Source organism: Gekko japonicus, unplaced genomic scaffold, assembly GCF_001447785.1.
Source record: "Gekko japonicus isolate JY-2015 unplaced genomic scaffold, Gekko_japonicus_V1.1 scaffold429, whole genome shotgun sequence".
NCBI classification, from domain to species: domain Eukaryota; kingdom Metazoa; phylum Chordata; class Lepidosauria; order Squamata; family Gekkonidae; genus Gekko; species Gekko japonicus.
In genome coordinates this window covers 264811-280556 of record NW_015161964.1, presented here as the reverse complement: position 1 = coordinate 280556, position 15746 = coordinate 264811, and the positions used below count along the sequence as shown (strand labels likewise).

The window sequence follows — 15746 nt, the reverse complement described above, 5'->3', positions numbered from 1 at the left end:
CCGGGCCAGCCCGGCGCATGTGATGCCGATCAGCTGACTGGGGTCAAGAGGCCAGGCGGGCCTATTAGGCAAGGGAACAACAAGAAAATGAAAGAAAATAGAGTTTGTATCAATATTATCCAGCCCCTGGTGGGCTTGCTTGAAAGCTGTCAAAGGCGGCCTGGCAAGCCGCGCGTTGCTTTGGGCCGCGCAAAGAGGCGAGCGGCGGTGCCTGCCGTGGCTGCTGCTGCTCGCCTGAGAGGGAAGCCCCCGCCGGAACACAGCCTGAACCGCCCGTCAGGCAAGCAGACAGGCTGAGGCGAGTTAAGTGAGTGAAGTTTAGTAATCGACAGGCTGCACAGCCGGGCGCGCTCTTGCACGAGAGACCCAGAGAACTGTCGGCGGACCCGAAATCAGATCCTCCCCCTCCCTATACCAAGGAACAAACGGGCCCAGTGGGCTTTATAAACGGGGCGACTGAAGTGCCTTTCTTTCCGGTTTCTAAAACGGACCATGATCAGCGTATATGGCCTTTCTTTCAAGGATTCAGAGCCACGATGCCTGGCTCTAGAAATCCCGTTAGTTTTCGTTCATTTGAATGTGTTCAGCCCGATCCTAAACATCACGCTACTTGGCGCCGTCCCTTTATTAGTAATAAATCATATTGATTTCCAAGGTTTACTTGCAAGTGGGTGTGCTTGTGCTGTGATTCTATGCAAATTCACTCGTGAATGGACCCGGCTGTACTGAGTCGGACTGGCCCTGAGTAAACACACCGAGGCTCGCTCTTTAATTTTTTGTTTCCCCTGCAATAATCATGCTCTCGGAGACCTGGTATTAGAGACCGGGTGGCGGAGGGGGAAAGAGACTGACTTTGCAAGGAAGCAAAATGCTTTCTTGGGAACCAAAACAGTTGGTGAGGCGCAGGAAGGATTTACAAGGAACGTGAGCAGACTGCCCAGCGCTCCCGGGGCATCGAGGGCTCCCTAGAAGGCTTGAGGTTGTGGGGGATCGGCGGCATCAGCCGTGCAGTCCTGCTCTGGGGCTGGGAGGGATCTGTGCGTAGGCTTGCGCTGTGAAAATCCCAACGGCCTGCATAACGGGACATCCCGATTCCCGACGTGGTATTTGCAGTATGTTATTTGACCATTCGATACAGAACATAAGAGACGCCAATGTTGGATCAGGCCAAAGGCCCATCCAGTCCAACACTCTGTGTCACACAGTGGCCATCAGGAGGTGCCATCAGGAGGTCCACCAGTGGGGCCAGGACATTAGAAGCCTTCCCACTGTTGACCCCCCCCCCAAGCACCAAGAAGACAGAGCATCACTTGCCCCAGAGCCCCTATCTATACCTTGTGGCTAGCCAATATATTGCTCAGTCCTGGTCATTTCCAAGGTGCCCATACTTAGGACTTGCCGTACACTTAGATCCAGTGATACTGGGTCGAACTGAGCCCCGGTCAAACTACTGGGAACAAGGTAAACCTCCCTGGCTTGGACTCGGGCTGCCCAGGTAGCTGGAGAGGAACATTTTCAACGGCAAGTGGTGGGCTGGTTTTGTCTGAGATGTGTTGTGAACCGCTTTGCAGCTTTGAATTAAAGTCGATCCGTGCAGAACTTCCGCGCCCTTGGGGCTGGCTATGCCTGGACACACCACCCGTTCGGGTTCCGGGCTCTTGGCTGTGCCTTCCAGAAGTCCGGGCGGAGGGTTTGGTTCAGGGGTCGCCGAGGGCGGGGAGAAAGCCAAGCCCTCCCGGCCGCCCTCCGGCCACTGCCCAAGGTTGCCGGATCCTGACTCCGCCGTTCTTGTCTTGCAGGCCCCGTGGTCCTTAGCACGCCGGCTCAGCTCATCGCCCCGGTCGTGGTGGCCAAGGGGACCCTTTCCATCACCACCACCGAGATCTACTTCGAGGTGGACGAGGATGATCCGGCTTTCAAGAAGATCGACCCGAAAGTGAGTCCTGGGCCCGGAGGAGGGGTGGGCGGGGGTTGCTACGGCAGGGGAGGGGAGGATGCAAAAAAACCAGCCCCCCGTCCCTCCCCTGTCCTCCCCCCCCCCCCCCCGTTCCTCTGAGCAGTTTCTGTTTTATTAAAAAAAAACCCCAACGCGTTAATGATGTAAAATCCGCTCTGACTCCAGCGCTTGCTCTCTGACAATTCCCCCCAACCCCCAAGGCCTTTGTATGAACGTGGGCAGCTTTAGCAGTTAAGCCAATTGCTTAGAAATCCCTGGAGGTAGCGGGAGGCCCACGCTTCAGTCTCCTCCGGCAGACGCTGCCCGGGCTTCCCTGCCGAGTGCCGCGGAACAGAAGCGCTCCCTGATCAAGGGCCTCAGATTCTGAGGGGTGAATCTTGCACCCGGACGCCCTATGGGAGCCGCAGCCAGCCTTCTCGGGGGTGGCGAAACCGGCAGAGCTCCCCAGCAGGCCGTGGAGGAAGAGGCGGGGCGCAGAGAGGGCTTTAATAGCAATAGGAATCGCACCCTCTCCTTTGGAACGGGCACCTTTGGCAAATAAAGCACACCGATTGTGATCCTATCGTGGAGTTCGCAGTCCTCAGAAATGTGAGGGGGAAACTGGTTATATCTCACAATTACGTTCATGTGATTTTAATGCAGCCTTAACCGGTGAGGATTGTCAGTAATTGGGGGTCGTTTCTGTGGAGGCGATCTGCTCGTTGCCGGCCTGTCATTCTTGAATGGATGATCGAAATGTGTTGTGTGTCATCCTGGATTTTTAGACAACAATGAGTTGGCAACATGGCAATAAGTGAGGATTTTGCTTAAGCAAGCCTTGTATGGGCAGAGTTTTTGAAGGCCGCTGAAGTTTCACATTACCTGCCAAATCTCATTCCTACTCCCGGCCTTGGCTGGTTCCTCTCTGCGTTTGCCAGCACATGTGCCTTTTGGCTGCGAGGGGTCTGCATCCCGAAGGAACCCTGTGCTGCTGTGAATGGGGCAGAAGTGGAGCATGAGTAGTGGAAGAGGCCCGCTGGTTCTGGCTGAGCATCCCCAGGGCCAGGCGCTTGCCCTCCCGTTTCCAAACACCATGGGTAGTAGCTGCCTTATCGCAAGGCCAGTGACGTTTGGGGCGGAGGTAAAGGCGCCCTTCACCTTAGGGCAGTTAACTTGATCCTCTGAACCTATAAAGTTTGCAGTTTTTCTTTCCTACTCCTGAAGTGTTAACTTCATTAAGGAGCTGGACTTTTTTGACAGAGGGGGCTCCAGCTTGGTTTCTAAACTGGAGAGGCGCCTGAACCTGGTCCAGTACATCTTTGAAAAGATTTATTTTCTGATGGTTGTAAAAATGTTACTAGGTAAATTACCACACACTGGACTGTGACAGTTGGTGATGGCTTCCAGGACCCCATATTTCGCATATGTTACAAGGAGTTGTTTTTAAGATTATTTTAAGAATAGAAAACTAACAGGAGGCAGCAAAGGGCTGCAGATATAAAGATATATCCATAATCCAACAGCCCTGTCCGGTTTGCAGGATGCATTATCAAACCAAACCGAATGGAGTACTGAAACGCTTAACCATATTTATTTTACTTTATTTATTAACTTGTAATTAAATAAAATTAACAGAATTTAAATCTAAGTCACAAAAAGTAATTATCCAGTGTATTTCAAGTGCATTTTTTTCAAATATATAATTCCAATATTCACAATTATATAAGGAAAATCCAAATTTCTTCTGAATATATTTAAATAACATTTCAAGTATAATTATGGAATGTTAGAAATAGGACAAGCAATATATTTGAAACAAAAAAATGTAAACTTTTAAATTCAGACACTTCAAAAGACAATTAACAAAAGTACCATGATAAAATCTACCTTTTAAATGGTATCTTCTTAAGCAGAAAAAAATGTCCTGAAGTATCCAAAAATGGCAATTTAACTTCTGTTCACCAGATCACAAAACACTAACATCCACAATTTCAAAAGACAATGTGAAATCACATTATTCCATACAAATTAAAAACGTACATGGGAAGAAACGGTTTTTGTAGCTGTTGCTCTGATGGCGTATCCAAACGCTTTTACTCACATAGAGGTTTACATAAAAAATACCAGCCTTTTTATAATCCATTGGTAAGCAGAGTGGTCACAATCAGGCTTAATTACAGCCGATATTGCATTTTCCCAGGTAATAATCATACACTTTTTCAAATGTTTTTTTTTTAAAATTTGTGATGCAAACAAGGATCATAATACTTGCTGTTGGCTTTGCGTGTGTGTGTGAGTGTGGACGGCCTCTTCTTCTAAGGTAGCGCGATGTTTGTACTCTCGAATGGAGACCCTTTGCTCTCTCCCTATCGCTCTTTAACAGAATCCTCCAAAACAGGCACACGCGCGCGCGCACACAAAAGGCGATTTTAAATAGTTTAAGGCCGCCAGTTCATTGCCCTCTAGAGTTTCTCCAAACTTTTTGGGTTGGTGAGTATTTCCCTAGCCAGCCGCCACGTCTGTTTGGCTGCGTTTTCTAGGGCGGAGTGAGGTTTCCCCTGGAAGAGGTCTAAATTGGGCAAGAAGTAATGCGGGCATCGCCTGCACTGGAGGCAGGAGATGAGCTGCAGTAAAATCCCGTTCAGGCGGTCGCCCAGGCAAGACTCGTCCCAGTCCGATTCCCGGGGATGTTTCTCGCACTCGTAGGAAACCAGAGTCTTCATGTGGTAATTGTTGAGGGGTTGTCCGGGCAGCTCCAGGTGGCGATCCCGCAACGTTTTGAGGATCGAGAGGCATTTCTTCCGGCAGCCGCCCATCTGCAGTCTGTTTTCGGCTTCGGCGAACTGCAAGACCCAGGCGTCGCTCTCGGCCGAGCTCTGCTTGCCGGCCAGCGAGTGGCACTCCTTGGACAGGAGATTGAAGCCCTCGGCTTTGACCTCGGCCACGCGGTTGGGACCCGGCCAGGGGATGTGGGGCAGGGGCCAGTGGGCAGCGCTTCGGGGCCAGATCCCGGTGCATTTGAAGGCCGGCGTGATCTGCACCACGTATCTATCCCGGATGCGCAGCTTCACCTCGCTGGTGTCCGCCACCATTTTCACCACGTCTCTGTAGCTGCATTTGTCCACGGCTTGGGCCACCAGCGTCTGGAAGCGCGAGCGGATCTTGCGGGCCGACAGATAGCCCGAGGCCGTGATGAACTCCACCCAGAGGGACATGCTCCGCTTGCGCCCGTCGCTCAGCTTCAGCACGGCGCAGCCCGGCAGAGAGCCATCGTCGACGAAGTTGAAGACGCCCATCTGGTTCAGATAAAGGACCACCTCGAACTCGGTCGGCGAGATGACCTCCAGGCCTTCGTAGCGGTTGTCCATCTCGTTCAGCGAGCTGATGAAGCGCGGCTCCTGCACTTCCACTTCCTTCAGCACGTCCGAGACCACTTTGCAGACTTCGCGGATAGTTTTCGCGATGGCCGCTTTCCTGGCTTGGCACTTCTCGTTGTAGTACTTGTTCAGATGGTACACCAGCTTCGCCTGGGCCGCGATCATGTTGGGGCAGAGATCCGGATTGTAGACCGGAGTCTCGCAGTAGGCTGTGGGATCCAATGCGGCTGCTAAGGCGGGAGCCAACTTCAGAGGAGAAACAGGCTGCCTGGCGCTGGGAAACGTAACCAGAGGCTTGCGAAAGGCTCTGGGCGGCCGCTTGCTGCTGCTGCTGCTGCTGCTGCTCCGCTCTCTCTCAAATGCCTTCTCGGCTGGCTGGCTGGCTGGCTGGCTGCTAGATCTGTGGGTCTTTTTTAAAAAAACAAAAAACAAAACCCTGCTTCTTTTAAAGAGTCCTTGAGTGAGCAGTAAAAAGCATTGAGAGCTGTAGCTTTAAAAATATATATATCAAAGTTTGAACCCAGACACAGCAAGGCTCCCAACAGTCAAAATAATAACACCGGCTCTGAGTATGTATTTATTTATGCTTTTCCTGCAGTAGCCACTGCCTGCGCAGGGTTCTTAGTCAGATGGTGGGGAAAGTGCTGGGTCTCTCTCTGTGTCGCTCGCTCGGTGTGTGTACGTGTGTGTGTGCGCGCGCTGTGTGTGTATGTCAGAAAAAGCTGGCTGTGGGTTTGTATAAGAGCCCAGATGCACTCGTGTGGAAATTATAAAGGCAGGGCCAGGCAGGCGGGCGGCCAATCGCCACTGGGCTCGTCACGGCAGCCTCCTTCAGCTGTAGCCCGTTTAATTAATCCCTCTCTTGGAGCTAGAGAGAAACAGGCAAACTAAAGGTTGGGGTCTGATGGCAGAAACGCACCAGCCAGGCCGCCTACCCGTTTGGGAATCCGGCAGGATCTTTCGGCTTAAGTTTCTCCCGCTAAACGCGCTACCGTTGAGAAAGGACTTCGGGAAACTCACCTCTTCAGGCGCTCGCAGCCGGTTTATCGCAGAAGCGGGAACTTGCAGGTGTCATTAAGAGACATCCTTCGACTAGGGAGCCGGAGACACGCTCGGGGGAAGAAAGGGGGAGACCTCCCACTTTAAGACTTGGCTTCCACTGGAGCTACGAGATAGACGGGTGGAAACAGCAAGGCAAAAGTTTTCCTCTAGTCAGCCACCTTAGTCTAGTATTAGGGAGTCACTGGTGCGGAGCCATAAAATATTTTTCTCTTCTCCCCCCCCCCTCCCTCCATCCCCATTAAACAGTTTGAAGGGCGATCTGGCCGGTGTTAATCGATTGGATGCAAATATTGTCTTATTTCTACCTGGCTTCCTAGATTAGTAGCAGATGAATGAGGTATTCAGTCGGTGACCGGAGTTGACAGTTTTTCGGATTGAGGTTGGAAAGCTATGCAGCTGGTGGTCAGCGTCAATTGTTCTTGCTATTAACTTAGTTGCATCTTTACCTTATTTATGTAACACGTGTGCATACCATACAGAGACATTCTACGCACTTATTTGTTGATTTTGCAAAATAAATGTTTATTAATGGGCTGAAGGGCTGTTTATTTTCTCGTGAATTGTAATCTGCAGTCAGGACCGGTTTAAACAGTTGTGAACAGGGCTGTGGGGAGAGGTGGCCGGGAATAGGTTGGCTAGAGGTAAGTGCTTGTCATGCTGGCCGGCAGGTCCTCTGCCAATACGGACTTTTCAGGACGGGGCAGCCGGAATGGACCAAGATCATCTTGTCAGGGGAGCTCTTAGTTGGACGGAACGTTGCAATAAGGAATCATTCCTCCTCCTCCTCCATCTTTGAGCCGAAAGAACAGTTCGAATATGTAGAAACAACCAGAAGAGCTTTTTCTCTTTTTTTTCGCGGGTGGCTTCACAAAGCATATATACATCTTAGTTTTAAAATTAATGAACGACAAGATTTTGCTCCGAATGACGTTCTTCTGAAATCCACGGGGCTTTCTTCCAAATTTCGCGTTTAAGACCGGGAGAAGAGTTAAGCCCTTAAACATTATACTTAAATGCCGCTGATTTCAGTGGGATTCAGGCGCATGTAATGGACTCCGAACGACGCCCATTGGTTCAACATTCCTCCCCCCCCCCCCCCCCACATTTTTCCTTGTATGCATTTCAGAAAATCCCAAACACGTCACTTGTGTCTGCATAATTTGTTGAACTGAAGATCCGGGGTACCAAAATCAAGATTGTGTCTTTAAGGAAACCTATTTATATGGATATAATCACTTTGCCCTAAAAGTCTAGCTGTTGCTTAGCAGTGACGCTTTCCTGATGAAAAGTAGCATCTTTAGTATCGCAAGCTGGGAACTGTTTAGGTTGGGGCTGTTCAAAATCGGCAGCCGTTGTTGTGTCTGGTTGGGCTCTCCAAAGCGTCTCGGTCTTCATCGGCCTGCTTGCTCGAGGAGCGTGGATTGGTGCGCCAAAAGTCCCGGGCGGCAACTGTGGCTGGCAGCAGGGCGCGCTCGCGCTGGAGGCTTTGGAGCCTAGGCACGGAAACACGCGCGACCCTGGCTGGCTGGGAGGGGGTTACGGAGCGCCGGGGCGGGGGAGACGACGAGCTTGATTCAGCTCCCTGGGCTAGTCAAGACACCCCCCCCCCCCCCCGCTGCCCTGGCTTGTCTGGCTCTGCCCCTCTCCGGTGCGGCCTTGCTCGTGCTTAGAGGAGGAAAGGAAGCCCTTCCGACGACCTTTGGGTTGCAGTCGGGAGAGACCAGCCCAGAGAACGGCGGGGCGCCCACAGGTGGAGGGGCCCTCGTGCCCCCCCCCCCCTGGATGCAGCCGCCTCCTTAATGAGGCGCGTGAGCCCCTTTCCCTCCCGCCCTCCGGCCCAGTCAGCTCCCTTCAGGTCGCGGCGGGGGTCGGGGACACGACGGCTTGACCCTGCCTCCTCCACAGCGCTAATGGGAAGGGACGGCCTTGCGCGCTCCTGCTCCTGTCCCCACTCGGGGCTCGGGCTCGGGCTGCTAGCTGAAGCCCGTCCATGACACTGGCCCCCGTGGAGGAGGAGGATCTGTTTCGTTTTTAGCATCACTAGCTAAAAGCCTCCTTGACTGAATCCGTGGCTAGACCTTCAAATGGAACGTGAATTTGTCGCAAGCCGAGCTGCTCTTCGGAAAGATGCTCCTGCCCCAAATCTCCCTGCCAACTGAAACGCCAACTCTTCAGACAAAGGAAGTCTGGCCCTTCTTGCGCTCCTGACTGCTGTTTTTTTCTGTAGGCAGGAGAAGGTGGCCAATACAGCAAAGCAGCCCTTGCAGTTACCTGTAACCTTGTTGCTGGAACTGGAAGGCACAGAATTAAGCAAGTTAACATCCATGAGTAAAGTTGGCTAGGACTGGGCTGTAAAAGCAGTTGAATTATCAGTTGTGCCTTACAGATGCAGTATCTTGACAATGTGCAGTATTTATAGAAGAAAACAATTGGTGTGGTTGATAGACCTGACCACATAAACTGGAATACTAAGATTTTGATGCACACAGTGGGTTTCTGAGTAAACATGCAGCACCTGCCATTGATTTAGTTGGGATTTAGCCCAATTTGGCTCCCTTTCTTAATAGTTACATGGACAAGGTTATTTTTCACATAGTGCTGAACTTTCTGATTGTTTAATGATTAGAACAGAATCAGTTAAAATCAAGAGTGCTGAAATGAAACTGATGAAACCTATGTAACAAAGGAAATATGTCAGGAATACTTATTCCAAATTAAATTATAGGATTTAGCATGCTAGTTTTAAAAATTCAAACCTTGTAGAAAACATTTAAACCTCTGTTTTTTGTTTGTGGATCCTAGTAGCAAGGATGTTTAAAGCAGGTTTGGTTGTGTAGTGTAGTGACTGAGGTATTTATTTTAAATCATCCAAGACAATTAGATGGTCACAGATTTATGCTGACTGTAATTCCACTGAACCAAAATGGAACTAAATAAAGATTAAACAAAGTGTTTCTCTCTTATGTAGGCTATGATTGGGATGAATGTTAATAAAATGCTTTTCACACTCTCATATTAGGTAAAAATAAATACATTTAAATGGCTAAGGATGGTTATCATGTTATTTATTCCTGTGTTTAAAACAGAATATTTTATCAAGCCCTTATACTAACCCAGTTCCATTTACAGTATGGTTTTGCGGACATTAATTACGATAGCAATCACCTAATTCAAGTTAGGATTGATCATACCTTGTGTGAAGGAATCAAAGATACAACAGCTTTCTTTAAATGTTGTCATTTCTTCTTGTTGCTTAACCTAGCCTATGTTTATAGCCTCTGCTGAAATCTACAGTTATTTGCTGGAAATATGTGCAAACAAGGGTTCTGTATTCCAATAAGTGTAATTTAAGAACTAGCTACTTCATTTTTTCAAATTTCACTAATACTGCCCTCATGGCAAGAGAACTACATCAATTTCTTAGAAAGCATAATTTTTTTAAGCCTTTATATTGTTATCACATTTTACTTACTATATGGTTTTGATATTGTACACCACTATTCATGAGTTTAAAGTTTTATTTTTAATATCTGTCTATTGCACTAGGGAGACAGAATATGAAGTAGAGTTTATGAAATTATTTATCCCTGCTGCTGGAGTGGGTTTGAAGGTTCATTGAATGTATCTAATAGTCTAATGTTTTCCCCCTTTTCATAACACATAATCTTGCCAGCCAAAATAAATTTCTGTCTCTTTTTTTGCTCTAGAGAAATTATACACATATATTTGTAGAGGGTTCGATTTTATTGTCTTCTTAATAAAAGAAATATATATGTGTGTATTTCCAATGTAAATGATTGTGACTTTTTTGTATATTTCTTAAGTGGCTTTTTAAACTCAAAGATGACTAAAGGAAAGAGAGCATGTTTAAAAGGCTTGTTTATAGTTTTGACACACAGTAATCTTTATCTGCAGATAATATACACTATTGTATTTTTCAATAAATGCATAGGTATGTGGTATTTGGAATAAGCTTGAATGGAATATCAATGAGAAGATTCCCTAATGCCACTATTTTAAAATAACACTGTCTAAACCACACCATTAATATTGTATAGAGTTGTGGTTATCACTCCCCCTCACAGCTTTTCTACACATACTCTCTGGAAAAAACTTTGTTCATTCTTCCCCCAGCATGAAGGTGTTAACAAACTTATTAGCAGTGCTAGTCAGCTTTGTGGTGTGTGTGTGTGTGGGGGGGACAAACTCATCAAAGTAAATATGTTGGCTGCCATTGCAGTTTGTAGGGGGGCGCCTGCTGCAGCCCCATGGCTGCCTCTCCTGTGCTTTCAGACAGAGAGATGTACTCAAGAAATGTACTTCTAGCCAAGACCAAGGAAAGGCTGAAATCCTTAAAGCTGACTGTCACCTTCTCTCCTCGCCCCCACTCTAATTCAAATTGTACAGACCATCACAGCTCAGCTGAAAAGAAGAAGAAAAAATGACCTCAAGCTGCATTCCTGAAGCATTGGGCGGAGGTTACTCCAGCCTCCGCTTCCTGCATCTTTAAAATACTGCATTTCCACATACACAAAAGCATTAGCTAGAACTGCTTTTCCCAGGTACATCATGTAGTCTAATGATACTTGGGAAACAGAAACCACTACAAGAAGGATGCATATGTGAATTGTCCCTAAAATTTAAAGACTCTTGCAACTTTCATAACTCAGGCATGCAAAAAATACCTGAGAATGTGAGCTTACAGATGCTTATATTCTAGGGAAATGTTGCTGGTCCCTAAGGTGCTCTTGGGAAGTTTATTCAGGTATGAAAAGACAATGCATAACTGCCAATGAATCATGATGTCCTTTTGATAGGATAGCTATGGACCTGTACCAAAAAAAGTGAGATATCAATGTCTTTTCAAAGTGGCATCCATGTTGGATGCTCTTGTATTAGACTCTGGAAAAACCATTAAGATTTCTGTAGAAGGTTAGCCATGTTACATTTACAGCAGGGGGGGGGCAGATTCTTGTGGCACATTAAAGACTGCCAAATGTATGTATTAGTTCATGGGTTTTAGTAGGCTTTTGATCTCACAGTTTGTATTTTTCTCCTGTGAATCCATGTTTGTGAGAACACACTTCAAGAATCTGATGAAAGTAGGCTTTGGTGTAGTATAGTGCAGTGTAACCAGTTTGGTGCAGTGGTTAAATGCACGTACTCTAATCTGGGAGAACCGGGTTTGGTTCCCCACTCTTTGACATGCAGTTGCTGGATGACCTTGGGCAAGCCGTAGTTCTGTCAGAGCTGTTCTTGAAAGAGCTCTCTCAGCCCCACCTTTCTCACAGGGTGTCTGTTGTGGGGAAGGGAAAGGAGTTTGTAAGTCGCTCTGAGACTCCGAGTGAAGGGCGGGATATAAATTGAATCTTCCCCTCCTCCTCCGCCTCCTCCTCCTCTAGAAAATCCTTATGCCACTCTAAATCTATTCACATGTTTTAGTGCCCAAGGACCCTGGCTTCCCCCCCCCAATATACCTTTAGAAGTCACCTGTGTTCCCTCTAAGCTGAGTTAGTGTGAGCTAGCTCACCATTTTCTAGCCTCCAGCTCACACATTTTTGTCTTAGCTCAGGAAGGATGGCTCCAGAGCAAACTAATCTATCCAGTAGCCAAATTGCTCACTCACAACTTTAATGCCAGTAGCTCACAAAGTAGAGTTTTTGCTCACAAGACTCTGCAGCTTAGAGGGAGCATTGGTAGTCACATTCTTTTAATTCAAACACTCATGTGAATAATCAATATTTAAGAATAATTGAATTGTGAGATAAATAATTGAAAGATGAATAAGATTGCATTATGATGGCAAATAAAAGAAAAAAATCATATTATTTTAGTTTAATTCTGTATCAATTGCATCAATAGGAGACATTCTTGGCATACCAGATTTTAGTTAAGAAGTTCAACAGCAGTGTTTTAAGAATCCTATTTTGAGAATGCTCTTTTTTTCTCCCACAATCCAGAATGGGCTATGGACTCAGAAGGGATTAGCTCCTTGTTAATCTACTACATCTATAGTGGGTCATCCAGTAGAACTGTCATTACTCTTTCATGTTGCATGTGATTAGGCAACTAAAATATTCAATACTGACCTTGAAACTAAAGCAGCATGTGTTGGATAAACTGCTTTGGAAGCTTAAAGTAATTTTTCATCTAAATGAAATATCAAAAATGTATTATTTAAAACGGGGAAAAGGAGCTGGTAGAAGTTGGTATTAGTGAAAGTACTGCAAGTTAGTAAAATAATGTAAGTGCACATTTCCCCCCCTGAATACTGTGATTCAAACTGGTAGCTTTTCACAACCCAGGCAACTTATGGCAAAATACTTGTGTTTAAATGTATTTTGACCTTGCTTTAAATATATCTAGTAAGAAGAAACACCAACTGATTTTGCATCCTGGAAAGGACAGCTTTGACACGCATTTATCACATCCATAGCATATGTGCTGCTGAGCAGAACACCATGTCCATGAATCACATAGACTTTTCTTTCAGTGGTGTGTAATAATCAGAGTAATACCACAAGTACTGAGAGGCATAAGTTTCAAATGTGCCTTTCTATATATGAGCCTGAGTACTTTGTATGCAACTCCCCACCCCCAACTCCATGCCTTCAGAACTACATAAAAACAGAGAGAGAGAGAGACTATTGCATCAGGCCAGTGGTCCATCTAGTCCAGCACATTGTTTCATAGAGCTGCCAGCCAGTTGTTGTGGAGGGCCAACAAATAGCATAGAAAATGAGAACCTCTCATGATGCTGCTTCCTAGCTCTGGTATCCAGAGGTTTGTTGCCTCTGTATATGGAGGTTTCCTTTACTCACCATCACTAGTAGCCATTGAGCCATCTTCAATGAATCTGTCAGACTCCCCATTTAAAGCCATCTACACTCATCTACATTGCCATCACCGTGTCCACTGGCAATGAATGCCAAAATTTAACTATTCATTAAGTAAAGAATTATTTCCATTTCTCTGTTCTGTACCTATTTCCCAACAACATCATTGAGTGCCCCAAGTTTTGGTATCATAGTAGAGGGAGAACAAGCTCTATTCACTTTCCATGCATAATTTTATAAACCTCCATTATATCCTGAAAATTTCCTGCAGTTACACATACTAAATAATCCACTTTCAGTGCACTTTCCAACTGGATGTTACTGTGTGAACTGGCAATTGTTCCTGTTTGCTAATCCTTTACTGAAATTCACAGTGTGCTCCTAAACAGAGTTACAACCTTCTAAGGCCTTTGACCATGTAGGATTCATGGCTTGTGTTGTGATACATAAGTATTTTTATTTTTATGTAAATAGTTTAGAATATACTATAAGAAAAATAGAATAGACAGCAACATTATTAAAATCTACACACCTATTTAATTGCTATTTTATAGGTTGAAAATCCAATTAGCTGTAAAGTCGGTTTTAGTAACCCAAAGGGCTTTGCAGTGCAATCTTATGTAGTTGCTCCAAGTTGAAGCAACTCTCCACATGACTGCACTGCTGGATTTGGTTTATGCTAGACCCCCACCCCACATTACATAACAAACTGGCTTTAAAACAGAATAGTTTCAAATGCAGTCTGTGATTTGGCACTGGGTTCAGCTGCTTTTCAAAAACAAAAACAAATAATAAAAAAACACCACAAGACACTTATGTATGCATAAGGGGCTCTTTAGATTCTAATCTATTTTTAAGAACTAATTTACAACGATAAACATCATGGTCTTCATGAATACTTAAATCAGTGGCTTAGAAGGTCAGACCAGAACCAATGGGGTGAAATTAAATCAAAAGAGTTTTCAGCTAAACGTTAGGAGGAACTTCCTGATAGTTAGAGCAGTTCCTCGGTAGAACAGGTTTCCTCTGGAGGTGGTGGGAGGTTTTTAAGCAGAGGCTAGATGGCCATCTGACAGCAATGCTGATTCTGTGAACTGGGGCAGATCATGAGAGGGAGGACAGGCAGGGTAGCATCAATGCTTAGTTCTCATGGCCCTTCCTTACACACCCAGGGAAACGCTGATCGCCACTTTGGGGTCAGGAAGCAATTTTCTCCAGGCCAGTTTGGCCAGGGATCCTGTAGAGGCTTTTTTTTTTTTGGCCATCTTCTAGGCATGGAGCAGGGGTCACTGGGGGTATGTGGGGGGAGGTAGCTGTGAATTTCCTGCATTGTGCACTGAGTGGAACTCGATGGTCCTAGAGGTCCCTTTGAACTCTAAGATTCTATTCCATGATTGTAAGCACTATCACACAATGTGGTACCTTCCCCATATTTCAGGAAAGTGGGCAAGGTTATTGTGTGATAGGGCTTGTGGTCAGCAGGTGGTTCCCTTCTAGAGCTCCAAACAGCCCCGTTGCCAGAGCGACGCGTAGCATCACATCCTGGCGACGGCGGTGCAACGCGTATCGCTGTTCCCCGCGGCAGGGATCCTGTGAAGACGCACGGATCCCGCGCTGCGGCTTGGCAGCCCTATTCCCTTCTTGAAATAGCTGTTACTGAAGGGACTGGAGGATGGGTAAACTGTGAGTCTCCCTCAGCTGGGCCTCATGCCAGGGATGGAGGTAAAAGGCCCATGCACTGCAGTAACCCTCCACCCTTCTCCACAGTTTCTGCACTCTCCTCCCAGCACCCAGGCAGTCACTAGGAAAAGAGCCAGCTGGCCTCAGTGGGGCAATGGTGGTGGTTTTATTCTCCTTTGTCCACAGGCAGCTTGCTCTCCTCTGGGCACCTTGGCAATCTGACTCTGTACTGAGGAGACAGCAGTAAGGCCCTTTCCCTTCCCATGTACACAAGGGCTGGCTGCGGTTTAACAATGATGGGGAGAGACAGTCCTACAGGCCCAGAGTTACTATGTTAATTTAAAAAGTTATGATGATATATTTATATTAATAGTTGTATCTGCAGTAGGTATATGTTTGGTGGGATGGTCATGTGTTTTTCTGGTGGGTGTTCATGGCTCTCTGTAAGGTCAGGAAGGTACCGGCTGGATATTAGAAGAAAATTTTTTTACAGTAAGAGTTGTGCAACAGTGGAATCAGCTGAGTAGATAGGTGGTAAGCTCCCCCTCACCGGCAGTCTTTAAGCAGCAGCTGGACAAACACTTGTCAGGGACGCTCTAGGCTGATTCTGCATTGAGCAGGGAGGTTGGACTTGATGGCCTGGATGGCCCCTTCCAACTCTGTGATTCTATGATTCTATTTTATTAATGTCTCTTCTTTTATTAATGCCTCTTCTTTTTTTTCAAATTCAAAGCTTCATTGCTGCCAGCGATAAATTTAATAAGCAGTACCTCAATATCAAGATTGTGAAGGGGAAAAGTAGCCTTGTACTGCAATGTGTATTTTCTAAAATAAACCAAAATATAATATAATATA

General features: G+C 46.4%; 2 protein-coding genes across 2 annotated transcripts in view; one reads left to right on the top strand and one right to left on the bottom strand.

The window, feature by feature from the left end:
- The window catches only part of LOC107126110 (neurobeachin-like), a 600691-nt gene that overhangs the window by 380230 nt on the left and 204715 nt on the right, over window positions 1–15746 (top strand). Inside the window, 1 exon segment of the mRNA XM_015429619.1 lies at window positions 1800–1936. Within this exon segment, the coding sequence (XP_015285105.1) occupies window positions 1800–1936 (137 nt within the window).
- LOC107126111 (protein mab-21-like 1) lies at window positions 4100–5649 on the bottom strand. Its single transcript, XM_015429620.1, has one exon. It carries the CDS (start codon window positions 5476–5478, stop codon window positions 4399–4401), a length of 1080 nt encoding a protein of 359 aa, XP_015285106.1. The 5' UTR covers window positions 5479–5649; the 3' UTR covers window positions 4100–4398.